The sequence below is a fragment of the Psammomys obesus genome, unplaced genomic scaffold, assembly GCF_907164565.1.
Source record: "Psammomys obesus unplaced genomic scaffold, mPsaObe1.curated_primary_1811, whole genome shotgun sequence".
Classification (NCBI taxonomy): Eukaryota; Metazoa; Chordata; class Mammalia; order Rodentia; family Muridae; genus Psammomys; species Psammomys obesus.
The window spans coordinates 38,786,566-38,813,423 of NW_026591086.1; the positions used below are offsets into that span (position 1 = coordinate 38,786,566).

The window sequence follows — 26,858 nt, forward strand, 5'->3', positions numbered from 1 at the left end:
CTGCTTCTACATGTGAAGGTAAGAGGAGCCTGGGATATACAGTAACTTTACTAGCTTAGTAAAGCTGAAAAGAGACTTCAAAACCCTAAGAGTCAGCCATATTGTTGAACTTCATGGTATGATGAGCTTAGAAAAGTACTTAGGAAAGTAGTCATTGTTAGAAAAATAATGATGAATGTTCCCAAACTGTCACTTTATACTACAATTAAAAATAAAGATTTCGGCAGCTCAGTATCCAAGTGGATTCCCTAGTAAGGGGAACAGGGACTGTCTCTGACATGAACTCAGTGGCTGGCTCTTTGACATCCCCACCCCCGGGGGGAGGAGCAGCCTTGATAGGCCACACAGGAGGACATTGCAGCTAGTCCTGATGAGACCTGATAAGCTAAGGTCAGATGGAAGGAGAGAAGGACCTCGCCTATCAGTGGACTTAGAGAGGGGCATGGGAGGATATGAGAGAGGGAAGGTGGGATTGGGAGGGTAGGAGGGAGGGGACTACAGTTGGGATACAAAGTAAATAAACTACAATTAATATAAAATATAAAAATTTAATAAAAAAGATTTCTCATTTTTAGAACTTAAAGCATTTAATGCCTTTGAACTTTTCTTTCATTTACTTAGCTTTTTAATCAAAGGCATTTTAATTATTTATGTATATGTTCCTTTATTCTATTTCTTTTTCTCATTTATGTCAGACACTGAAGGGGTTGGCAATACATAACATACATATGCATCTATATTACATTAAAGATATAACTTATATAAACACCCTACATGTAAATACTGTGTGTGTGTGTGTGTGGTATTTGTTACCTAAAAATACTGTCTTTTCAATAGTGTCTGAAATGTTGACTACTAACCTCACCTTACCACAAATACTACTCAAAATTCCATGTGATCTACAAAATATTATGTGTTTCACTTTCTAAAACTCACCACTTTTTTCAGATGGCCTATAAATTCCATCACAAGGTCACCGCACTTAAAAGTTCAAATAAGAGTATTATGAATACAAGAAAAAACATCACAGGTCATGCCAAAAGGACAAAAGCAAAGGAACAGACAGGAGTGTGAGTCACACAAACAAAAATTAAGGATTCTTGGCAGTTGCCACCTGGCACAATTCCCATCTCACCGAACAGCATTCTATCAGACAGGGGAAGTTCATTCATATTAATAATGGACAATCCACAGTGAAGACAATGTCTATAGATATAATATAACAAGCCTCAGTATCATATTACATTTTAGATAAAAATAACTGAAGATCATAGAGCTGCCTCTCGCTAGAAATACAACAGCTGAGAAAATGAAAGCAGAGCTTGGTTTAAGAGGCTAACTAGTCAAACTAATCACATAATGAAGTGTTCTCTTTACGTGTTAGATCTGAGTGTATGAATCATGCCCATCCCTTGGTTGAATGCTCATACCACTATGCTCGTACACCCGCCCATGTCCCATCCCTCCTGCTCTTGATAGCCAAGATATATCAATACTTGTATTTTTCTACCAATAAAAATGTTTGCAAATTGTCCTGTTCTTGAAACATGAGTCTCTCTTCCTTACCGTTTTCAACATAACCCCCAAGCTGGAATCTGTCCCTTTAGCTATTCTCCACTCATTGTTTCTTACACATTAAAGATTTGTTTTTATGAGCACCATTCATATAAGCTAGAGAGAAAGGTAACTTCTAAATATGAACCTCATTCCTCTATCAGTGCATCAAAATTTTATTATAAAAATATTATTTTATTATCCCATTAAATATTAAGCTCCTGTAAACTCTAGATCATGAAGAGCTTAGATCTTTTCCTCTTTCCTTTAACTTTTAACTATACTGTAATTGGATATTTTCTGTATGTATGGAGTTTAGAAGGGTTGTTTATCAGTGGATGTAACCCTTTTGATATCCTTTCAATTGGTTTGGAAAAAGAACTTTGAAGAAATGATAATTTCTATACATTTTATGCATTTGTGAGATAATATTAACCTTCTCCCTAAGGGTAAGTTAGGGAGAAGGGGGAGGGTAGCATCTAAACTTGTGCACAGGCCCGCAGGACCAATTCTAGAACCACACAGTTCACAAACTCCTTGCAATTATTGCAAAGAAGCAAAAGAAAGTGGTAACTGTGCAGTTGGTACCCAAAGAAGACAACATACTATGTGTGATTTGGGAATCTTTGTCTTCCACCAATGCCAGGCCAGCCACGTCACTCATCAAGCTGCCCCGGCAGGTATTTACTGACAACTGTTCTGCTCTGTTCTGTTTGATGGGCTGGAGATTTAGTCATTTGTTAACATGTTTACCTCACAAGCCCGAGTTAAATCCCTAGAACTCATGTGAAAACGCCACATGTGGTAGCATGTAATGACAACCCCAGTGCCGGAGAGCTGGAGACAGGAGGGTCCCTGGGGCTCACGGGCTAGCCAGCCTGGCCTAATTGCTGACCACAGAGAAGACAGGCACTATTCCTAAAGATGACACCCAAGATTGCCCTCTGACCTCAGTGCATACGGGCATACGTGTTCATGTGCACACACTTAATTACCTTCAACCACCTTGTACGTGTACACACTCACATATTTAAATTACACAAGTAAATACTGTCCATAAATTCATCTAGTAATGGTGATGTAGGCATGTGAAGGTCTGTGTTACAATGAAAAAGAATCCTTGATGTGTGGTTTAAAAAAAAAAAAAAAAAAAAAAAAAACCTTAGAGAAGAAAAAAAAAATCAATGTATTTCTTGGCCAGATGTACTCGAAGCCTGCCTTACACAGCTCTTGTCAAATAGAGAGGCATACGAAGTGTTAGCGAAAAATTGACTTGCAAATTCTAAAGAAACAAAATAAATGGAGTGTTTTGAAAATTAAGACAGGGTATTGAAAAAAGCGGGGAGAACAGTTCTTTAGTTTCTTGATGGAAGTAAGTGCATAATTTCTGATGCTATGGCAATAAGGAAGAGACCGGTGCCTTTGTCACCATCTTTAAGCAAAAGGAAACATAACGGCTTTCTTTCCCCCGCCATTAATCTTTTCCTCCTCTAAAAAACAAACAAAAGCCATGGCAACACAATAGTGTCTATTAAATCCAAAAGAGCACTCCAGCACCCACGAAGAGCCACAATGATCTGTCTGTGGCTCTCTACTTCCGTGCATCTTTCAAGGGTAAGAATATCTCTCTAGGTGCCCTTTTCTTTCCTCAGTGAGAACTGAGTCCCCACAGAGGACCCAGAGCGCCACAGGCAGAAGCACCAGGAGGCGACACCCCCAATTACCAGAGATTCGTTGGCACACTGGAACACGTAACAGATGTACTGGCTCAGCCCCGGCTCCGGAGACTCCCGACAGATAAAGCCGAAGTGATCAACATGCTTTATTCCCTAGGTGAAAAGAAAGAAATACAAGCAGTGCTTATGGGAACGTGTTCTGAGAGAGATGGACACCATCTCTGCACTCTCCCAACTCCGCAAGTTTCTCCTTCATGGCAATTCGACAGAAGACGTAATGTCAGAGCAGGCTCACAGGATGCCCCAGATGCAGCAGATAAACTGACACATCCACTCAGACCCTTTGCTTCCTGATTAAAAAAACATTACTGCTGTGATTCATTTCTTATAATGAAAACATGATGTCTGCCTGTAATGAGTTTTCAATTTATTGTCCTAGAACAGCAGTCAGAGATTCACCATAAAACCCTTTCTAGTTCATGCGAAGCTGTAAATCTCAGAAGAAGTACAAGTGACGGTTCTCAAATTAGATGCCATACAATGCCATAAAGTTCTTATGGAAGTTGCTGAGACATTTGTCAACTCAAGGAACAGCAGAAGATCTATATTCCTGTTCACTTGTTCGTTCATTACTGCGAGTACCAATAACCCACATGCACAAATCACTGTACTTTCTTTATGTAAGTTAAAGGAGTTCAGCTATATTCACTTTAATTACAAATTCAGCCTCTGAGGTGATGAAACGGCTCAGCAGTAACTGCACATGGTACAGAGCCTGGAAACCCGAGTTCAGTACCCAGAATCCAAATAAAGGTGGAAGGAGAGAACCAGTTCCACAAAGTTATCCTCTGACCTCTACACACGTGCTACAGCATACACATGTGAACACACACACTGATATTAATAAGTCTTCAAAATGAAAATGTTTAAATGTAAAAACTGAGCGAATACGCACAGACCGGTAAGGAATCAACACCTTGTCTCAACAGCTCAGTGATTTGAAAAGCCAGATGATGGGAAATATTAAGCGTGCATGATATCACCAGAATTCATACGAAAAGAAGGACAGTCTTTGGGATCAGATTCACACTTAAATTTGGGCCCAGCTGATAATGTAGGTATGAGATATGGTGCTGACAACCAGCTCCTTTTTCTTTATTTTTACCCCTATTACAAAACTAGCATAATATCACCCACTGTGAGAACAGTGTGAGAGCTGAGAAACAACAGCCGTAATGGCTCCAAGAGTTAGTAAGCCTGACCGCTGTTCTTTCTCACTATGGTGTATTCAATCTGTCCAATGGACATGGCCAAAAAGAAATGGACTCTGTTTTTCTAATAAAGGGTGAGGGAAGCAGAGGAGAGTGAGGCTGTGTGTGGCGTAAAATGAGCTCCAGCTGGCACAACTCGGGTGAAAGAGCTCTTATTGCTGGCTTAGTACTAAGTGGAAAGGAATCTCAGAGAGCCCCATCAGTGGGCCTTCTGATGTGGACAATGCTTCCCAGAAAAAAAAAATTCCCTGACCCCCATGAAGTCCAGCAAGTCACACCACTTCCCTTCTAAAGGAAGACATCTGGAGGTGGAAGGTACTCAAAGCAGACCAGTTGTTGAACACAGCCACCTTGTACCCATTTGTCTCCTGAAGGAAGCTATGAAATTGGCTCAGGAGAAGGGGCTAACTAGATGCTGTGGCAGGCTGCCTTCCCTCCAGTTTCCCTCTTGCTGCTCTCTGATTGTTTCCTGAATGAGAATTTCATAATGCAGAGCTTGTCTTCAACGAAAGGAAGAAGGAAAAGGAAAAGATCCTATTTGAACTTTCACATCCACATATTGGGTTTGGATCTGTTCTTTGTCATTGCTTGTGCTCATGTTCATTTGCATAATCAATGTGCATTGATATATGTCCTGGACAGCTCAGGGAAAGTAGGGTAGGAGGCGCTGACTCCATGGATGTTCCTTGGTACCAGGTTGAGCATGAGATAAACTTGGGCTACACATCACTCTTGCTGTAGCACGTGGCACAAGGCCATACATGGAGACTCATTCACAGTGGCCATGTGTACTGAACACCTAAGGGCTCCATCTCAGTACATGAGATCCTAATGTCCCCGAGTAAGACATAGTCACATCATGAGTTCCCAGCCCATGGAAGACTTGTGATCTTTGAGGTATCTCCTCATAAACAGACAACTACAAGAATACTTAATAAATATTGGGGGAGGGGTTAAAATCATATTCCCACAAATTTTCTGTGTTCCTTAAATAAGAATTTCAAAGTTTGCAATATAACCTTCCTATATTCAAATGCTACTGCTCTCTAAGTTGCTAGAATAGACAATGTTTATCGATCAACAAAATTAAAACAAGGGATTAAAAATAAAGGTATATTAGCTAAAGCAAACAACTAATAAATCATACAAAAAAAATCCTTGTCATCAAAAGAAAGTCTGAATGTCACAACAAGAGCAACATTGACTCCAAAATTCAAATAGATGAAATAGATGATAGAGAAAGAGAAGGAGATAGTTGCCCAATAGAGAGATAGTGAGAGAGATAGATGGTACATGATAAATACAATGTTGTAATGTTTACAAGTGTGACTCTTCGTCTTTAATGGCTGAGCTATTTGTCTAGCTGCCATTTTCAAAATGAAGAGATATTCATATGGAAAGAACATATTCTTGAATGTACCTTAAGTCGCCAGACCAAAAACAAAAGGTAATTAATTCTTAGCCCTTAGAGATGTCTTTGAATATGTAACCTTTCCATGTTTTGACCTAAATGGAAACTTCTTTTATGACAAGTGCAAATGTTCTCATATTTACAAGATATTTAGGTAGCTCAAACTTCGGGGTAGATGTTTTAAAGCTTTATTATAGCCTATGACCAAATATTATAATATTATTACATTTGTTTCTATCAAATTTTTCAAATCATACATATTTTGGGAAGTACCAAAAAGATTCTTTTCAAAATTTACCATTTATGGTAACAGACACTAAAAAAACAACTTCTCCTTTTATCACCTGCTACGGGATAAACAACAAACATATCTCGGTGACACCCACGAGACCCACACCACAGCCCACGAGTCTGAGTAATACTTGCTGTGAGGTAATTTCAAAAGAACTCGCCGTTTCAAAACTCCCACGAGCAGGAGAGGCTGGGTGAAACATTCTAAGACAAAGAGCTAAAAAGAATGAGGGAGAAGAGGTCTGATGGACACTAGGGGTCCTGGGAAGGGCTCTGCTGCCACAGAAACGAATACAAGTGTGTTTTGATGGTAAGGGAAAAATGGTTTTAAACATTATTTTTCTTAAATTTAGGCTCCGTGATGGAGCAACTCTCCCACCATGTTTAAGAAAAGTCCTAGGTTCATTCTTCAGGGAAGGAAAGGGAGGAAAAATGAAGGTAAAAAAGAAAAAAAAAATGCTTCATTTAAAAACTATGAATATAGGATATGTCAGCCCAGTTGCTGTGTGGCTAATTTTGGAACATGATGATTGGTTTCTTCACACGCCATGCTGTGACATGACACATACCTGAGAACAAGAGGATATATCTTTGAAATTCTTCTCTAGCACAACTGATTTAGTGTCTGGACTGATGAGGTTGATCTCAAAGCGGCCGACCTTTAAAAGTAAAGGAAAATACTCCACTTAGTCCAGCTCATGGGACCCCAGTCTCACTTGGCAATTAAATGTGCAACCACGGCAATTCAAATGACGTGGTCCAGACAAACCCATTTCACGTGTGTTCTGTCATATAAGTCAACCCAAAGTCAGCTGTCCCAAACCATTTCTTTCCTCTGTTGGAAAATTAAGCGACCTTAAGTTTTTATTATTCAAGCCAAAGAATACAAATCTTTTTTGCAGTTAAGAAATGACTTCCTAAAAAATAAAAAAGAAATGACTTCCTTAGGGGAGGAAGACATCTCCTATCAGTGGACTGGGGGAGGGGAGGGAGGGAGGGTGGGATTGGGAGGTGAGGAGGGAGGGAGCTACAGGGGGGATGTAATTAATAAAAATAAAAATTAAAAAAAGAAATTACTTCATTCTGGGGGCTGGAGAGATGGCTCAGAGGGTAAGAGCACTGGCTGCTCTTCCAGAGGTCCTGAATTCAATTCCCAGGAGCCACATGGTGGCTCATAATCATCTACAATGAGATCTGGTGCCCTCTTCTGGCGTGCAGGCATACATGCGGGCAGAACACTGTGTATGTAATAAATCTTTTTTTGAAAAAAGAAAAAAAAATTACTTCCTTTTCAAAAATATGCAATCTGGGGCTGGAGAACTGGCTCAGGAGTTGAAATCACTTGTTGCTCTTACTCTTGCTCTTGCTGTTTGCCAGCCTATCTGATAAAAGAATTCTAGGTTCAAGGAGAGGCCCTACCTCAAAGGAACAGGGCAGAGTGGTAGAGGATAAAACCTAACTTCTGCCCATGGCATCAGTTCCAGATATACGAGCACACATTATTACCCCTCTCTCCTTCCCTCCCCACACGTGCACACACACACACAATTATCTTTTATACTCAAGGTAGCTGTATCATGTTATTTAATAATTGGCCTAGTGAATTATCAGGCCAATGGTGTTTCTGTACTTCTCCATTTCTGGTGGCAAAGTGAATCGGTGATATATATATATATATATATATATATATATATATATATATATATATATATATATATATATATATATATACATACATATACATATATATATATTATAGTTATATATTTATATAGTCATATATAGTCATACATATGACATCTGTAAGTCTCTGCAACCTGACTCCTTCTCTCTAGAAGAACTCATTTTGCTCTGTTCCATGTCAAATCCTACTCTCCAAGATTCAAACCTTCAAATCATCAGTAAGACTACAGTTTTATTAAAGAATGCACGAATGCACTTAGGGATCAACCAAAGCCGGAGGCTAGTGATAGACACCCAGCGTCCATCACATGATTCCTCTCAGATGTTAACACACGCCGTTCATTCTCTCTGCCTCTCTGGGGTCTGTGATGCATCTGTGTTCCTTCTCTGTCTGATAAAAAAAGAAGCAGGGAGTTCACTGTGGCTACTGGAGTGAGCAGAAAGGGAAGAGAGACAGATGGGTCAGGACTACTGGGAGCATAGCTTAGTCTCTGAAGTGTAAGCAAGAGGACAAGTCCCAGGGCCCAGTTTAAGAAACGGGGGGGGGGGGGTAATTGTCAAGTGCTTATACAGCTGTTGTTGAGAAAGAAGAGGCAGTGAATCACTGGGACTCTGCTAGCGAACCTTGCATGCATCCAGAATTCCATACCAATAAGCGACTCTGCCTCAAACCAGAAGAGGAATGGCTGATGCCTAGGAAATAGAGCCCAAAGGTTGTGTTCTGGCGTCCACATCCTAGGCATACGTGGACAAAACACACACTTTCACCCTCTGACCAATGAGAAGCTACAGCTGCCCAGCATTTTATGAAGCTGCAAGCCAAAAGCCCCCTGCGAGCCTACCTGGAAGAGCATGGTCCTGTTCTTCTCCGAATCTGAGGGCTGCACGTGACTGGGCGCGCTTGCGTGCCTCCTCCTTGGCTGTGTTTTCTGGCTGTTCTCATGAACCTTCTTTTGCATGACGGCGGTGACGCTGCTGCACCGAGAGCGGAACTCTTGCTGCTCATCAAAGCCACAGTCTTCCAAAATCCTCTCCGGGAAGCAAACCCGTGAGCCGGCCAGGGTGGGTTGGCTAGCCAGGGAGGGCAGGGCACGGTGGCTGTTGAGTGTACCATCTGCCTTCTCAGGCAGGCTGTCGTCTGGGGACACAGGCGACTCAGCCTCAAAGACGCCCACCTCGTCCCCGGGGTCTCCTCCTCTCTCGCCCTGCAGCCTGAGACGCTGCTGCTCGTGCAGGCTGAACTTCTCCTTGCAGTCGTCAATGAGGCTAGAGGGTGCCTTCTTGTGGGTCACGATCACCCTACCACAGTACAGCACCTCGAACTTCTGAGAGTTGTAGAAGGCGTCCTCATTGTCTTTGCTGGGTTTGGAGTCCTCCTTCATGGCAGCCTTGGATAACTGCCTGATGCTGCTGATCACGTCGGGGACCTGGGGAAACAATTGACGTCCTCCTTTACACGGCACGTTCCGAGATCGTGTTTGTTTACCTGACCTCGTGCGAACACACAGAATAGATTTTCAAGTACCGTAGCACCTACAGCTGTCAGAGTTGGTACATTAACTGCTTCAAGGTAAGTCTGACATTTAATAAGAGTATTGTATTTTCCCACTTTAACTGTATTAGTGTCAGTCAAGCATGGTGATTCATACCTGTTAACCTCCCACCCCACCTTGGTGGTAGGCTGAGGCACGATGGGTTATTGCAAGTTTGGAGGCTAGCCCGGGCTATAGCGTGAGGCAAGTATCTCAAGATCAACAAAAATACTAGGTTGTCCAAAGCAAAACACGAGATTATTCAGGCCACAGAACCTTCAATAAATGATACCTTTTACTCATACATAAAAACTGGGATGCCCTCTGCTGGAAGTAACAGAAGTTCCAGCAGTGAGATTAAACCCAGGCACCCTCATCAGGATTAGCAAACTGAACCAACCAGGGCGAAGCAACGCCTGAGGACTAAATGTGCAAGGAGCGGCTGCAATTCTCAAGCACCTTGGGCAGGACTATTCAACGATACAGGACTTTACAAAATTGTTAAACAGCTACTTAGATGGAGCCGAACCTCCACCACATCAGTGCACACACCTAGACACAAACAGCACGCCTCCGGCTATTTTCTTTTTCTATTTTTTTAAATCTTCATTCTATTTTTATTAATTACAGTTTATTCACTTTGTATCCCAGCTGTAGCCCCCTCCCCTCCCCTCCCAATCTCACCTTCCCTCTCTTCTATGCCCCTCCCCCAGTTCAATGATAGGGGAGGTCCTCCTCCCCTTCTGTCTGACCCTAGTCTATCAGGTTTCATCAGGACTGGCTTCTTTGTCTTCCTCTGTGGACTGGTAAAGCTGCTTCCCCCTCAGGTGGAGGTGATCAAAGAACCAGCCCATGAATTCATGTCAGAGATGGTCCCTGTCCCTATTATTGGGGAACCCTCTTGGACACTGAGCTGCTATGGGCTACTTCTGTGCAGGAGTTCTAAGTTATCTCCATCATGGTCCGTGTTTGGAGTATCAGTCTCAGAAAAAAACCCTGTGCTCCGATTTTTTTGGTTCTGTTGCTCTCCTTGTGGAGCTCCTCTTCCCTCCAGGTCTTTCTATCTCCCCCTTCTTTCATAAGGTTCCCTGCACTCTGCCCAGAGTTTGGCTATGAATCTCAGGATATGTTTTGATACACTCCTGGGTAGAGTTTTTCAGAGGCCCTCTGTGACAGTCTCCTATCCTGTTCCCTGTTTTCTCCCTCTTCCAATGTCTATCCCATTTGCCTTTCTGAGTGAGGATTGATCATCTTACCCAGGGTCCTCCTTCTTGATTAGCTTCCTTAGGTGTACAGAATTTAGTATGATTATCCCATATTATATGTCCAATATCCACTTATAAGTGAGTATATACCATGTGTGCCTCCGGCTATTTTCAATTCTATAGAACAGATTATGAAAGAAAGACAGACTTTGTTTTTAAAGGATGGAAATGTCTGTCTTTATTTTTTTTCTCCCATTTTTCTCCAGCTTCAAAAGCACCTAGAATAATTCCTGTATCATAGCAGACCCCAAATATTGGTATTAGCCCCCCAAATTCTTTTATTATTCTTTATTATCATTATTTTAGGAAAAGGAAACACCGATCTCAGGTTGCTCCATATTTTGACATGTGTGTCTTGTCCCTAAATCTTCTACCAGGATTTCTTCTCCTTCACAAAGTTGCTTAGGATTCGATGTTAGAGCAGCCATCGCTTTAAGAAAAATGCACATCAGCAGGCAGGTATGAGGGTTCTCTGAGGAGGGTAAAGCCTCAGTGACTCACCAAGGAGGTCCGTCACATGAAAGAAAAGTCACGTGCCTAATGTGTAACTCTGAGTCTTGGCTCTGTCTTAGCACATGACTTACTCCACCGAAAGAGTCCAAAGTGTTGGAGCGTGAGCTAGCTGATACTCAACCCTACTACAAAACATACTTGTTTCAGTATACTGCACACAGACTCATGAGAATGAGCTATTCCTCCTTGTCAACTCTGAGCCAGTAAACACGCTTCACCTGATTATCAACCCAAGGATCCCTGACCTTCAGGCATCTAGAGTACAAAATCAGAAGCATTATCTGTAGGAATACACACATGTATGCATGTATGTATGTATGTATGTATGTATGTGTGTGTGTATGTGTGTATAGATATACACATACGTGTGTGTGTGTGTGTGTGTGTGTGTGTGTGTGTGTGCATTGCATGAGCGGCTGATGCCTACAAAGGCCAGAGGAGAGCTTCAGATCCCCTGAACTGGAGTTAGGGATGGTTGTAAGCCACTGAGTAGGTGTTAAGACTCAAACCTGGATCCTCTGCAAGAACAGCAAGTGTTCTTAACTGCTGAGCCATCTCTCCAGCCTCTTGTAGGAACTTTTTATGTGTGTTTTTGTTTTCAAATCTCACTGCTACTATTTAGTTTGGGTACAGCCTGAGAGCTAGATTCTACAAGTGAGACTGAATACAGCCGGCTCATCACTACTCTTGTTCAAGTCCTGGACTCTGGACTCTTTGACCTTTCCTTAGTCTTGTATGGAGAACAGAGACCCCTGCGGTGAAAGCCTAACCAGTGGCTGAACTGCTATAGCTGCTGGAACTCTTCTCTGTGACCACAGAAAAGGCCCACCACTTCAGAGAAAGTCAGTAAAAGGCTCTATTTACATAAGCAGAGCCTGCCATCCACAATTCTAAACCGAGTGGGTAATTTAACCTTCCAGTAATTTACCATGTTTACACCACAAAACTGATTCCAATTGCCTTTAATATCTTCTCCCAGACTGCGACTCACCACAGATGCTAACCACAAAACCAAGCTAAGGTGGTCCAGCTCCGTTGATGCTTTTCCTTATGTGACAGACACAGAGAAGCAAATGGAGCATCTTACAGTTCCTGCCCTCACCCCCATCCCACACCAGAAAGAACGAAATGTTCATTAACATTACTGTGAGGACTCTAAGGTATCCACAGTAGAGAAATAAATTATCAGAGAAACACACACACACAAATACAAATGTTCTTTTTCTGCATTTGCTTATGAGACCCACCAGAAACATTGTGATAGAATTAGATGCTTTCTCCATAACTGGCATATGCCTGTTTGGTAGAATTAATAGCACTCTCCTGTCAATATGTATTTATATGTGCACTATAAACAGTGCTGAATAAACCTGAGTCCTCTGTACATGCATTACATCTCTCCAACATGTCATCCAACGTGACACATGAGGATATTTATGTGAGAAAAAAATCTAAGTTGTGGTAACTCATGTCTTACCAGAATTCTTTCCTGTGGCCAGTAGGAAAAGCTTGGGCTCATAACTTGAATGAATACTGTCAACTGTGTGTGTGTGTGGGGGGGGGGATTGTATGTGCTGCTTATACTCAGGACACATGGCCCCGTCAAAAATAGGGAACCATTGCTTCTCCCTTTGCTCACTGCTCATTCAAGGTAGGAAGTTCCCGTGTGCTTCCAGAACACCCCCGAAGGCTGCAGAGCACCTCACCACACACAGCCTCGCTGTGCATTCCAGTTCCTTGTGTTGTGGCAACAGAGATCTCCGCTGCTCAGACGCTGCCTGCAGCCCACACAGCCTGATTCAGGCTTACGGTTCATTCAAGGCGCCGGCTTCATTCTAGGCAGCATTTACTCTCTAACAGAGTCAAAGCCGGAAAAGATGCCAGCCAGCTCGACCTGAGGAAGTTTATGTTCCAGGACCAGCTCTGCTGATGTTCTCACAGTTCCTGCTGGGGAGTGCTGTTGCACCTCTGCAGGCTAGGGTTCCCTCAAGAACGAAAGGCAACAGATGGACCAAAAAGAGCGCACTTAGCCAAAATCTGTGACTCTGTCTCCAGATCACTGTCAACATAACACAAGAAAAGGAAAACTTCGATCATTTTGACATTGAGCCAGGAAAGGCCTACGATGTTGGAATTATTAATCTCCAATAATGCATGATAACGTAACAGACAGTACAACAAAGGGAGCTTTCTCAAGTGTCTGGTGCCATTTAGAAAAGGCACAGTGCCACCTTTGGCTGGTATTTTGTTGTTAAACCTCCAGAGACCCAATAAAACAACAGATTTGAGTACCAAGTCTCACACATTAAAGCAATCCACACTCAGGAGCTCTCCAGTTCCTCCCCAAAGCTCTACTAGCTCCACTGATTCTGTGTTGCTATTTGTCATCAACTAAACCTGACTATTTAACATACTCAAAAATATTAGTACTTTCACATGACAAATCTGCCCAACTCAAGAGAACACCAAGACTATCATGTCCACATATTTGTCTAGACTTTAGACTCTAAAGGCTTCAGAAAATCCTGGTGTGCAAAAAGCACCAAGGAAAGATACCTTTGATCAGGAAGCCAGCTGACACTGGTGTCTTCATAGACAGCATTATGCTAGACTGAGGCCCTCCCCAGCTTGCCCCTCTGTCTTTCTCGCCCTCTGAACAAGCCAGCTGCCATTTTAGTGTTGTTATTTAGGTCCATGTTATCACTGTGTGGCCAATGAGAAGACTTCTCAACCATAATTGCTTCAAAAGTTACATATTTCCTGAGTCTGAATCAGGAAATAACACAGATTGCTCGAGATGAAAGTGCCAAAGCTTTGGCTTTAAAAGAAGAAGAAGAAGAAGAAGAAGAAGAAGAAGAAGAAGAAGAAGAAGACATGCTTTATTTTTAATGGCTATTCCCTTTTTTCTGCTCTTTAATAATGGGACTGACATTCACAAATGGTTCAGATAAGAGAAGATTAATCTACACCATGAGTTAATTTTCCTAACAGGGCTCAGATAGACTTCAGTAAATATTTTTAAATGGATGCAAGTCGGAGTGTAAGAGTATACTTCCTAAAATAACACATTTGAAAGATCAGTTAGATCCAATATTTACAACTGATGTGAGCCTAGCTGATTGACTCATTAGCAATCTTTTTGTAATAGCTGGAAGTGGGCACAGCAGTATTGAAATAAAGGAAAAAATATAAAAGACGAGGAAATATTATAAAACATGTCAAATAATCTGAAAGAGTTGTCTACAACTGGGAATAACCATTTAAAGTAGCCTTGCCCACATGGAAATAATATGGAGTCTGTCTTGTAAACAACATATGCCCTTAGAGCAGTGAATTCTCAACCTGTGGGCTGTGACCCCTCAGGGATTTACATTAAGATTCATAAAAGCAGCAGTATTACAGTCATGAAGTAGCAACAAAATAATTGTATGGGTAAGGGACACTGCAACATGAGGAGCTGTATTAAAGGGTTGCAGCATTAGGAAGACCGAGAACCACTGCCTCAGAGGAAGGGGAGCTCTTTGTCATTCTGCTGTGCTTAGGCAGCAAGATGGTAAGGGTGGGAAAGATGGCTGAGTGCTAAAGAACACCTCTGCTCATCCAGAGGACTGGAGTTCAGTTCCCACCATGTATGCCTACTGACTCAGAGCCACCTGTAACTCCAGCTTCAGGAGACCTGATGCCCTCCTCTGAGCAATGCGGGTACTACCACTAACACACACAAACACACTTAAAGCAAAAAGAAAAAGGGAAAAAAAAAAAGAAACAAGAATACAGATTGTCTAGGCAGTGTGAGATGTTGGAAGTAGAATGGCATAAAGTGAAATCAAACATTTTAAGGAAAAGTAATTTGGTAATCATTTCTATCGGGCTTCATAAAACGTTCAGGGAGGATGAATTCGGTGAAGGATGATGAGTGCACACACCATGAAGCAGCTTGATAATTAGAGAAACACTACCAGTCTTGGCCACTTTTCTAGACACCGCTGCCTTAGCAGCACTCCCAGCTTGCACTATCTGGAGGTGAGGCTGTCTGAAAGCATCGTCTCAGTATTTTTAGATGCTCTCTCCCCATGCAGCCCAGGCCGATCTTGAATTCTGCAGCTCACGGGATCCACTACCCTCAGCCCCTGGTAGGTTTGGGTACAGGCCTATGCTGTCACACGTTTCACTTTTTCCCCACAGTTTTCAGATTCTTCGCGTTCGGCTTAGAACCCTTCACTATTATTTCAAAGTAAACGTTTCACAGTAAGCTAAAGTTTAATTTGGGGTGGGTGCAGAGTAACAGAGCAACTTTGAAGTCACACAATTGCAAGGCTCTTGGCGCTCTGGCAAAGTCTCTGGTCTACCCTGTCTTGGTTCAAAACAAACTTCTTCCATCAAAAGTTAAAGCACTGGAGAAGATAATGAGATTAAAAGAGACTGTTCCGGGCCAAAGAAAGCAGAGCCTAGTAGCTTTGTGACTTGAAGCGGACTCCTATGAGCAGCTTTGGTTTTGATCTGCGGGCTGCATGCCAAGATGGTTTCCTCTTAGCCTAGGCTGTGTGTCTCTTAGGAACCCTCAGCGACTTTGCTCCAAACCTGAGTAGCATCACAGCTTTTCTCTCACCACCGTTTCCCTGATACCAAGTTAGTGTGGAGCAGAACCTTATTATCAAGTTCTTCCCCTGGTTCTGCCTCCCTGCTCGCAGCATTGAAGTCCTTCTGTGGAAAGTTTAATGTTTTACTTTTTTTTTTTTTTTTTTTAACTCACGTGTTTGCATGTGTTCGTGCCTGTACACATGTATGTCAGTGCCCAGAAGGGGGCATCAGAGCCCTTAGAGAAAGGGGGTGGTGTAGGTGGCTGTGAGCTGCCTGATGTAATATGCACTGGGAACAAAACTCTGGTCCTCTGCAAGAGCCTTTCACTGCCGAGCCAGATGTACCTTATTAGCCTATGACCACTACAAATCGCAGAACCGCATTCCACACACCAGGGTAACTCAAGGAAATCTTGGGGAATTGCATGATCTGATTAAGAGTAGAATCCCCTTAGGAGTGCAGTGATAGAGGGAAAGATAACAGGACACAGAGTGAGGTGGTTAATAAAAAAGTTAGAAGAAAAACTTCTTCATCACATTCCCTGGCCCAAACAAACCATTGTTTTGAAACCTGTGCAGTTCATTGGGTGGCATGGTAGAAAAGCAAAGAGCATGAATTTTCCCCTCGTAGGCAGCCCCACTCCATTACCCATTGCTGCCCACAGAAGGGTCTACTTCGGCCTTCAGTTTTCATTCTGGAAACTCTAAGTCTTGTCTCAGAGGTAAGCTTGAAGGAAAATTCGAATGAACTGTGCTAGTATGCCTGAAAACACTGAAGCAGTAAAGTAGCCAATAATGTTTAACTAAAGCTGAAGTGTAAATCTGTTCTGTGCTATAAGAAAATCAAAAAGGCTGTGTTATCATAAACATCCTCGCCTTCTTGAAATAGGAGGAAGTGAGAGAGATGAGGGAAAAAGTACTACGCAAGATAAATAAAATATGTGAGGATTTTAGAGGGTGAAAATTCCACAAAGAAATCTGAATAAGACTCTTTACAATTTTAGAGAAAGGACTCTCTGTCAGACACGGAGCGAAAGAAAGTCAAGGCTAGTAGAGACCTCGGTCCTAAAGATATCGGGGGAGGCACATTCCAGGCAGCGAGAACAGCAAGTCCGAGGCTCTGAGCCACAGACTTGCCTGGTGTGTCTGAGCAACCTCAGGAAGTCGGTGAGGCGGGGGTGAATGAATGAGCAAGCATTATGAACAGAGGCAACTGCAGGGACACAGGGACCGACATCACACAAGCCTTGAAAGGGCTTCAGGTTTTACTCTTAGCGTGACTGCCTGAGAAGAAAAATGACATGATTAAGGTATATTTTCAATAGACCTTTCTGCCGACTGTATGGAAAACAGATATCTATGCCAACCCAGGAAAAGCTACAAACAGCTCACAGGGGAGCAACCATGAGGGAGATGGCAAGTAGCCCCTAACCAGTATCGCCATATAATTTTAAACATACAGTGTGGGATTTAATGGTGCTGAGGTAGGCAACAGGAAACAGAGAAGTCGGGATAACTTCCTGTTTGAGAAGCGTAAGAATTAGGGATGTAGAGCTACAATCCAACAGGCTGGGAGGGGCAGCTACAGGCATCGGGAGCTTGGTCTGGGCTTATAAATTTTGAAGTACGCAAAGACATCTAATGTCATCTAATGTCAGCAGGCAGCTGAATCTATGTCACCTAGAGGGGACAGTGGGGCTGACATAGAGAACTTGATGCTGTTATCATACAGATGGCCTTTAAAGCTCTAAGCTTAAGTAGTTTTTCGGCAAGTGACTTTGTAAAGGAGCTGGAGGTAGCTAAGTGGGTAGAGGGCTTGCTGTGCAGGAATGAAAACCTAAATTTAGAACCCCAGAAACCACGTAAAGTCAACCACAGGAGCACACATACCTAGACCCCATGAAATGAGAGACAAGCTCCCTAGACCCCATGAAATGAGAGAGAGACAAGCTCCCCCGAACACCCAAGGCGTGCTAGACTGACATACTCAGCAGTGAACGAGAGGACTGATGCCCAAAGCTGTGCCCTGGCTCTTCTCTGTGACGGGTACATGCCCACTCCCACACACAGTTTAAGAAGGATAAGGCTTCCTGCAGATGACAGAGGGAAACAGACAGAGCTATGGTAAGTGCTGCCCACAGGAAACTACCCCAGCCCCTCCCAAGTTTTAAGGAGCTTATGGTGAGGAAGATGAAGAGCCATGAGCAAACTAAGAAAAATACCTCAAGAACCGGGAATAAAGCCATCTGAGAAGAGGACCCTGAGGCCGGTAATAACAGAATAACCATATGTGGCTTTGGTATACACACACACACACACACACACACACACACACACACACACACAATTGTGTAGGCTGCAAGAAAACCCAACTTCAGGAAGAAAGCCTGCAACAAAAAGAACAAACTATTAAGGCAGGGGAGGTTGGGAAAAATGATGGGGGGGCTGGAGGGTTGGCTCAGCTGTTATTACTTGTTGCTCTTTCAGATGACACAGGTTCTATTCCCAGCACTCACATGGTGGCTCACAGCCACGTCTAACTCTAGTTCTAAGGAATCTGATGCACTCTCTCTTGTTTTCTTTTTGTTGGTGGTGGTTTGATTTGGTTTGGTTTTTTTTTTTTTTTCTCTGTGTAGCCTTGGCTGTCCTGGACTCACTTTTCTGACCAGGCTGGCTTGAACTCACAGAGATTCACCTGCCTCTGCCTCTCTGAGTGCTGGGATTACAGGCACCGCACCCAGCTCTGATGCTTTCTTTTGACCTCTTCACATACTGGGCACACACTTGGTGCACAGACATACAAGCATGCAAAACAGTAATAATACACATAAAGATAAAAAATAAATCTAAAGAAAACATAAATAAAATTTTTATTATAGCTTTAGATGGATTATGTCCAATGGGCATAATGGGCAAACTGGTAAGCTAGTAAAAGAGAGCAGGACTGCAGGAACAATGTCCTTGTGTGGCCAAAGGGGAAGAGACAACACAACTGAGGCAGGAACAGTTTCATTAATGGGGAAAGGGGAAAGGGGAAAGGGGGCAGGCATGGGGGTGCATGTGGGTAGCAGGCTTCCTCTTCCACTCCTTCACTCTCCTCCAAGACATGCTCATGCACAGAGCTGAGGCCAGGAAGGAAGGTAAAGCAGATAACTGAATGCAACACATTAAATTTAATTCAAAGTGATTATAAGCTAAGTAGCAAGGCAACATCTCAAAATCTTAAGGCTACTCTTTCTGAGGTCTCATGGAGGCAATTATAATTATAATTATAGTTTCCCCAGACTGCTTAAACATCTTAGTCAGAAACAAGAAAACAAATGAATCTCTTCTGTGTTTAAATTTCTCCTTGGTTCTGGAATCACAGCCCATGGGACGGTACCACCCATATGCAGGGCAGGCCTTTCCTCAGTAAAATCTCTGGGACAGGCCTAGACAGGCCCTCACAGACAGGCCCAGAGGTGTGTCTCCAGGTCCAAATTAGTAGGGTTAGCAGTGAAGACTAACATCACAAACACATTTTGGAATAATTGGTGTAAAAGAGAATATCTTTATCTTAGCAAAAACGCCTGGTTGTCAATCACTTGTGTCACCTATGAAAACTAATTATCTGGGTTTTTTTCTTACATATATACCATTTTCAAAAACCCAAATGAAAAAAAAAAAAAAGTCATTGAAACATGAAGTTAAGACTTCTCATGTACTCAAGAAAGTTAATTGCAGTAACACAGAGTACAATACTATGAAACACTGTGAGTTGCTGTTATTTATGACATTGTGAGATCCTTGATTCTGACTATTGCATAACCCTCCAGCCAACACAAAACACGAAGAACTGACCTATTGATTCTATTAGTACTTAAGGCTGCTTAATTCCTGTGTTTTCTTCAATGACCACTGGGGGGAGCGTTCTCACATGGACTAATGTAAATAATACAACTGCAAAAGAACAATACTGAAAAAAATGATAGTTTGTAAAATATTATTACTATTGTTCTTATTTAAGGCTCATAAAGTTAATCACTTAGAAGTAAAGAAACCAGAAATTTGTATAATTAAACAAGTTTGCCAATCTAATTAGCAAGTTAATAAAAAAAAGTTACTTTGAAAAAATTTATATCATAATGTCAGGATTTAATGACCTTGAACCTCTTAAATATATTCACAGAGAACATAATAAACGTAATAAGAAAAAGGCACCTTTGTATTTCATCAGGACATATGAAAATTCAAATCCTTCTAAAAAAAAAAATACCAAAAGGGGACCGTTAATAAATTTCAACTCATGAAATGTCTAAACTCAAGAGAAAAGGCTTTGAACAAGGCATGGTTGTGCAACAGAATGGGGCCAAGGGGCCAAACGCTAAGCCCAGAGGATCTGGACATAAGTTTGCTGAGATCAGTAGATGGAGTTGTAACAGTATCGGGAAACAAAAACACCACACATTTCTCAGAAACCTATTTCTGTCCTGGCGGCCCATACTGCTTCAGATATTTATAACAGCACAACAGATCTCTCACATTGTAAATAAAGTAATACACAGCAGCCTTGATCATTTTTCCCCAGAGACTTCAGATGCTTGCAAACATTAATCATTAATCACTAAAGGTACATATGTCCCTCTTCTTCTAAGAAGAAAACAAAAACAAAGCAATCCTAACTGCATTGTCACCGAGACATAAAAAGAAAACACACAATTGCCTATCATCTCTAGGCTAGAAGGAAGGGCAGCCACAAGCAGCCAGATGCCTCTCTGGCCCAGACTGGCACATTTCATGTGTGAGTGAAGAGTGCTGGTCTCCCTCCCCACATTCTCTATTTGTGCTGGGGCTCCATCTGACCCTGTCTCAACCCTCACACTAGCCTTTACTCCCTGGAGGGAACAGAAGTCGTGGTGAAGTGTGTCTGATATAGCTATCGCCAGTAAATGAAAATTAACAGTATGATGTCTTCCAGCAAGGTTGCCTTTTGGGAACAGTACATGCTCAGATCTGGGAGCCCAGTTAGCAGCAATCACCCAGGGAAAGCTCTTACCAGAAGCACTCTGTCAGCTCTCACAGCGTCGGGGCAGAGGGATTCCTCTCTGTGCAGTAAAAATCACAAAGCCACCTCCCTTTCCACTCCACCAAAGGGAATCAAACCATTTAGGTGGCTCAAAGGACATGACTTTCCCTGCCAAATTTGATGGCAGAAAACAACAACAAAAATAACTTGAGATTGTAAGGGTCTTGGAAATAGCATACCTGTCTGTACTTCACAGATTTGAAATCAGATTAATAAACCTCTACCCCTGAGATCTCTGAAATGGCACCACATTGCCTGAGGGGCAGCTTACAGAGTGCACCTACCAGCTCATTAGGGGCCCTACCCACTCTGAGATGTGTGTTCTCTGACAGGCTGCCTCTCACATTCAACAGAACCCAGTCTGGCTCCTCCTGATATGTTCAGGAACAGTATAATCAAAGGCCACAGGAAGACATTTCTACTTATGAAATTTTATAAATACCACACATTTGGCCCTGGCTTCTTAAGTTCTTTACTTTCTTTCTCCTTGGGAATTTAAACTGATTTGTGACACTAACGCATGTTTCAGAACATAGTAGCCCTGAGCTGGGGAAATGGCTCAGTAAGCACATCCTTGCACGAGGACCCAAGGTCAGACCCTCAGTACCCACTCAAGAGTCAGGAATGGAGGTGTCAGACTATGATCTCAGCAACAGAGGGGCTGACACAGGTGAAGGCTAGAGGCTCATTAGCCTGCTAGCCTATCCTGACAGCTGGCCTCATGAATACACATGACACCTCACCTGGCCTCACGAATGCACATGAATGCACACACACGGGGGTAAACTTAATACCTGAATATCTTACTAATATCTCCACTGCTAGGGTTAATGAAGCCGGTGCCTCAGTGTTAGCCTTACGAGCAACAGAACTTGAGATGAAAGAAATTAGTAAAATCCGTGCAGTGGTCACTAATAATCAATGCATATGCTGTGATCCTATGGGCAGAATTTAACTTCATCAACATTCTCAAACAAGAGATGTATCTAATCGGTTTCCAGTCAGAAACCAAACCCAAAGAAAACTGTGAGCTCTATGCGAATAACTTCCTGAAGCATTTGCGAATGATTTAGCTAGACATGTGCTAGACAGGACGTTAAGGTCTAAATAGCATCCAGCTTAATTTAGAACAAACACTTGTCGATAGTGCCGGCCAGTCCTTGCCCCCTCCCCAATTCAAAATCTACCTCACAATGTACATACACAAGGGCATATGGGAAGCCTCTCTGGGGACAGGTCTGGGGTGTCCATTCAGTCCCAGCCAGGCCAGTTTGAGATGTCCCCTAACGTGATCACAATAGAAGGCAGCACACAGTTATCTCCACCTGAGGCCTCTAGCCGGTAAGTTATCTCCACCTGAGGCCTCTAGCCGGTAAGTTAGCTGGGTACCACAGGGGTCCGTACGCTTTTCCTGGAGAAAGTTAGTCTGCAGTAACATGAAATGAAACCAAGAAGAAATGAGAATTAAGAGAAAAAAGTGAACAGAGGAAGTTTTTATAGGGTCGGGTCCCTGAGCTGAGAATAAGGGCACCCTGGTGGGCGGGGTAGCTGATGAGCTCGTGGCCTCCTGCAATCCTTGGCCACTCCAGGAGCCCTTCAAATGATGGGTTGCACCCTCGCCTAAGAGTTGCAGCTAATAACACCACCATTAATATTTCCTAGAACCTGTGGAATTCAGTCACAGCGTTGGATCCATCAGCCATAATTAAAAGTGAAAACAGTATCTGACCATACAACACTAAGCTGATACTCCTCTCGTATCAAACACAGCTGAGGAGGATGGGGCTGTCGTGGGAAGATGACTTTGCAGTTAAGAGTGCTTCCCCCTAGGGGCTGGAGAGATGGCTCAGCGGTTAAGAGCGCTGGCTGCTCTTCCTAGAGGTCCTGAATTCAACTCCCAGCAACCACAAGCATGGTGGCCCCCAACCATCTATAATGAGATCTGGTGCCCTCTTCTGGCGTGCAGGTGTGCATGCAGGCAGAACACTGTATACTTAATAAATAAATCTTTTTTTTTTTTTTAAGGAGGGTTTCCCCCTCAATTGTGAGGGTCAGACCCAACGCCCACATGACAAGGAGTGTCCCCACAAACACGTAAACCCCAGCTCCAGGTAGGGTCAGAAACAGGATTAGTCAAGCTGTCTGACTTCCAGTCTAGTCTAGACATGAACCATGGAAGGGCTGGCTATTCCTTAAATGAAAAGGCAGAGAGTGATAAAAAGATGGACACTGGATGTCCTCTTCTGTGACTCCCTGCACAAGCACAGACACACACACACACACACACACACACACATACACACACACACACACCAAATAAATTTTAAAATAAAATTAATAATTTTATTTAAAGTGCAGCTGAAGGCTCGGGGCTGTTTGGTATTATGCATTGTCCTTCAATGACGAAGATCGGGTTCCTTCTATTTAGTTTATCTACCTTGGGACTCCAATCCTTTGATCGAAAATAGTGGTAACTATACTCCAGGCTACAGGGCATAAAGAGAAAAACAAAGGAAAAGAAAAAGACAGCATCACTCCCTTACACACACACGTATACAGGCACACTCAAGTACACACAAATGCACTCACAGGCCAGCACACATACCACGAGCATCCTCTTAAGCGCAGTTTCTAAGGCGCTAAATTTGTTTCTAAGGCTAAATTTGCTACTGTTATGAATCAGGATGCAAATATCTAATATGCAGGCCCTCTGATATGTGACTCCCGTGAACAAAGGGGCAGCGACCCACAGGCTGAGAACCACTGTCTATGAAGCGAGCCTGCAATGGACTGCCAAGATCAGTTTAGCTTGTGGCCATTGCTGTGAGAAGACCTAGCCTGTTGTGGGTGGTACCATTCCCCGGACTGTATGAGACAGGTGAAGCCTAGGTGAGAGGAAGCAGAGAGCATGCGTGCATTTGTTTCCCTATGGTCTTGACCATAAAGGTGGTGTGTCCACCGGTCACAGGCTCCTGCTGCTGAAATTTCCCTACACGAAATGTCTGTAACCTGGAATTGCAGGCCAAGTCTTTCCTCCATTGACGTCGCCCTCCCTCCAGATGCTTTATTCCATAGAAAAGTAACTAGGACAGACGTGGTCATGAAACGGAGACCTACCTGTAGGGAAGGGAGCACTTAAGCATGAGAAGGAGTGAAAGTGATCAGAATATGTTGTATATGTGTATGACACTATCAGAGAACAAATTTAGTGAGTAAGATCAGCTTTCCCAAAGCAAAGAAAGAAACACAATGGCAAACCTTCAAAGACAACCATGGGGCTATTCCTCATTACTCAAAACCAGCAGAGTGCTTAGCATGGTAACACTGGCAAGCTACGTGCAAAGCCGTCACTGAGGAGAGCATCAGTCTGATGCTCTCAAAGTAACATCTACATTGCCACAGTGGCCGCAACAAGGCAATGGACACCCACTTAAAATGCACGTCAACCTGCAATGTGTTTCTGGTATGAATTGCTCTGTTCTGATATAAAAAAACAAAAAACAAAAAACAAAAAAAAAACCCAAACAAACAAAAACGGTGTGGTTAATAAATAAGTTGAAGTAATAACTTCCGTTTCATAATTGCTTTTTAGCATAGGCTATAGAGATTCTCAATTCATTCCAGCAGGCCAGGCACAGGAAACAGCATCCCGTTTGTAGCTAGCATTTATCTTGTCACAAGAATGTACCGAGCAGCCGAGTCACCTGCCACTGCCTCTAGCTCTCCACCTCAATCATCCAAGGTGTGCACTACAGACATCTGTCTTCACGGGCAGCAGGGATGGTGCGTGTCATAAATTTTCTGTCCGACTCCTGGTGAGGGTCTCGTGCTGTCGCTGTTACACAGTGGGGTTCTCCATCTCCTAGCCGCCTGCTAAATAAATCTCAAAACTAGTAACAGGAAAGAAAGCCTACACTAAAGTGAGACAGTTAGGTGCCAATATATGGCAGCAATATTCTCCAAAAAATACACCCTTTATCACAGCTAGAACTGTGCAGGAGTAATAGCCACGACCAAGTTTTTATAGATGTTATTCTGTAAATCTCTAGAAGGCTAACACACAAATTTATTTTTGATTCTCTACCAGCCTATTGCTTGTTCCTAGAAGAAACTATCTCACCAATTCCCCTGAATGGAGGTTTCAAAATGGCTCTGAAAGACAGCAGGAGCCAGAGGTCCAACAAGAACATGAAGGCCCAGTTGAAACAGTTATGCAGTGCAAATAACACTGTACTATCCTACAGGTACTCCAGGTCTGTCCTCAAACAGATGAGCACCTAAAGGTAGTGTCTAATAACATATTAAATGCATGGAAATTATTATTCTAGTTGCTAACACCCGCTTACTGCACTTCCTATTTTAAAATAAAATAGTCTTATGATGTGGGAGTTTTCTATCGTAAAAGTTCCAAAGCCATAAATTATAATTTTTAGTATATTAAAAAGCGATCCTAGCAGGCTGAGAGATGGCTCATTGGTTAAGAGCACTGACTGTTCTTCCAAAGGACCCAGGTTCAATTCCTAGCACCCACATGGTAGTTCACAACTGTCTGTAGCTCCAAGATCTGAAACTCTCACACAGACATACATGCAGACAAAACACCAAAGCACTGAAAATAAATTAAAAAAAAAAAAAAAAAAAAGCGAGTCCTAATGCTATTGTCGTGGGCAGCATTTTGTTAGTGTAAAAGTCGTTTGATAACTTTTTCTAGCTTAGCTTCTGATTTCTGCGTGTACGTGTACTAATTTGTTTAGTAAACACTCGGGTATATTTTTACATCTTCTCTTACCCTCTGTCAGGAAGCAGGGGGAAGGAAAACTGGTACTCAGCTTGCTCTCCCTTTGTAACTTAGCCCAGGACCACCACTGCTGGAACGCCGCTTCCCACATTCAGGGGAAGTCTTTACGCCTCATTTAGGCGAGACCAGAGGTGTACCTGCTCTTCCAGGGGACAGGGATTTGATTCCCAGCCCCCACACAACCATCCATAGCTCACAACCATCCATAACTCCAGTCCTGGGGGAGGCGGTGCCCCCTCCTAGCCTCCTTGGGTATCTGACTCACATGTTGTATACAACATAGACAGTCAAAACATCATATTAAATAAATAAGTCAATAGCACTTGTCTTAGACTTCAATTGGACAACATTGCCTCAGGATTCTATATCCATATGCCCTTTAACATCGTGTCAGATGTCATGAATTCTATTAGATTTCTACTCTGATCTGTTATCTAGGAATGTCGACATACTCATGTCCACCCATGGCACACAGTAGCACTCAATAAATACGTATTAAATCAACTGTTAAGTATTTGGGGTTTATTCTCATGGTTCTTTATACATTTAGACTCATATAATTAATCTCCTACTAGATTCTGAGCTACTAGCTTTCATCCTTTCTTATTTCATTAACTCAAATTCCTGGCACTAAGAAGTGTTTGAGGTTTGGAATATTTATCAAATTTAGGAAATTTTATCAAATGTATCATACATAGCAATGACGCACTTGAGTAATGGGACCTAAGTCTAAACATGAAATTTTACGTTTCATTCGTCCCACACACATAGCTGAAGATAATCTCATGTATTACTTTTAATGACTATGTTTGACTATGATCCATCACTGAGATCAGGTGAAGAATTTTCCACTTGGACAGTCAAACCACACTCAAATACTCTGGGCCATTTACAATGAAAATTTTCAGATTAAGGATGCTCTTTCTATGCATATTTCCTGAGCACGCTGATTTTCATCTTCCCTGAACTAGTCTTTCTCATCCCCTGCTCTTCAGTTTGGAAACCATTCCTAACCTTACCTCTAGTGAGTTATAGTGAGCTATATATACGCCTTTCTCAATGCTCTGAAGCACGCCACCAGATCAGTTGAGGAGTAAGTCTCTAGGTTCCCAAAACTTTTACTTCAACATGGGAACATTTTTAAATGATATGAAAAAATAAGAATATGAGCCCAAAGGTTTGAAAGTTCAATGTTAATAAGAATTATTTATACAGGTGC

At 42.6% G+C, this 26,858-nt stretch overlaps 1 protein-coding gene across 1 annotated transcript in view; it reads right to left on the bottom strand.

Moving 5' to 3' along the window:
* Positions 1 to 26,858, bottom strand: part of Tbc1d4 (TBC1 domain family member 4) — a 166,037-nt gene that overhangs the window by 48,802 nt on the left and 90,377 nt on the right. The window contains exons 2-4 of the mRNA XM_055609877.1: positions 8,729 to 9,313; positions 6,773 to 6,862; positions 3,279 to 3,383 (exon numbers count right to left, since the gene is read on the bottom strand). Coding sequence (XP_055465852.1) covers positions 3,279 to 3,383; positions 6,773 to 6,862; positions 8,729 to 9,313 — 780 coding nt within the window. The remainder of the gene's footprint in view (positions 1 to 3,278; positions 3,384 to 6,772; positions 6,863 to 8,728; positions 9,314 to 26,858) is intronic.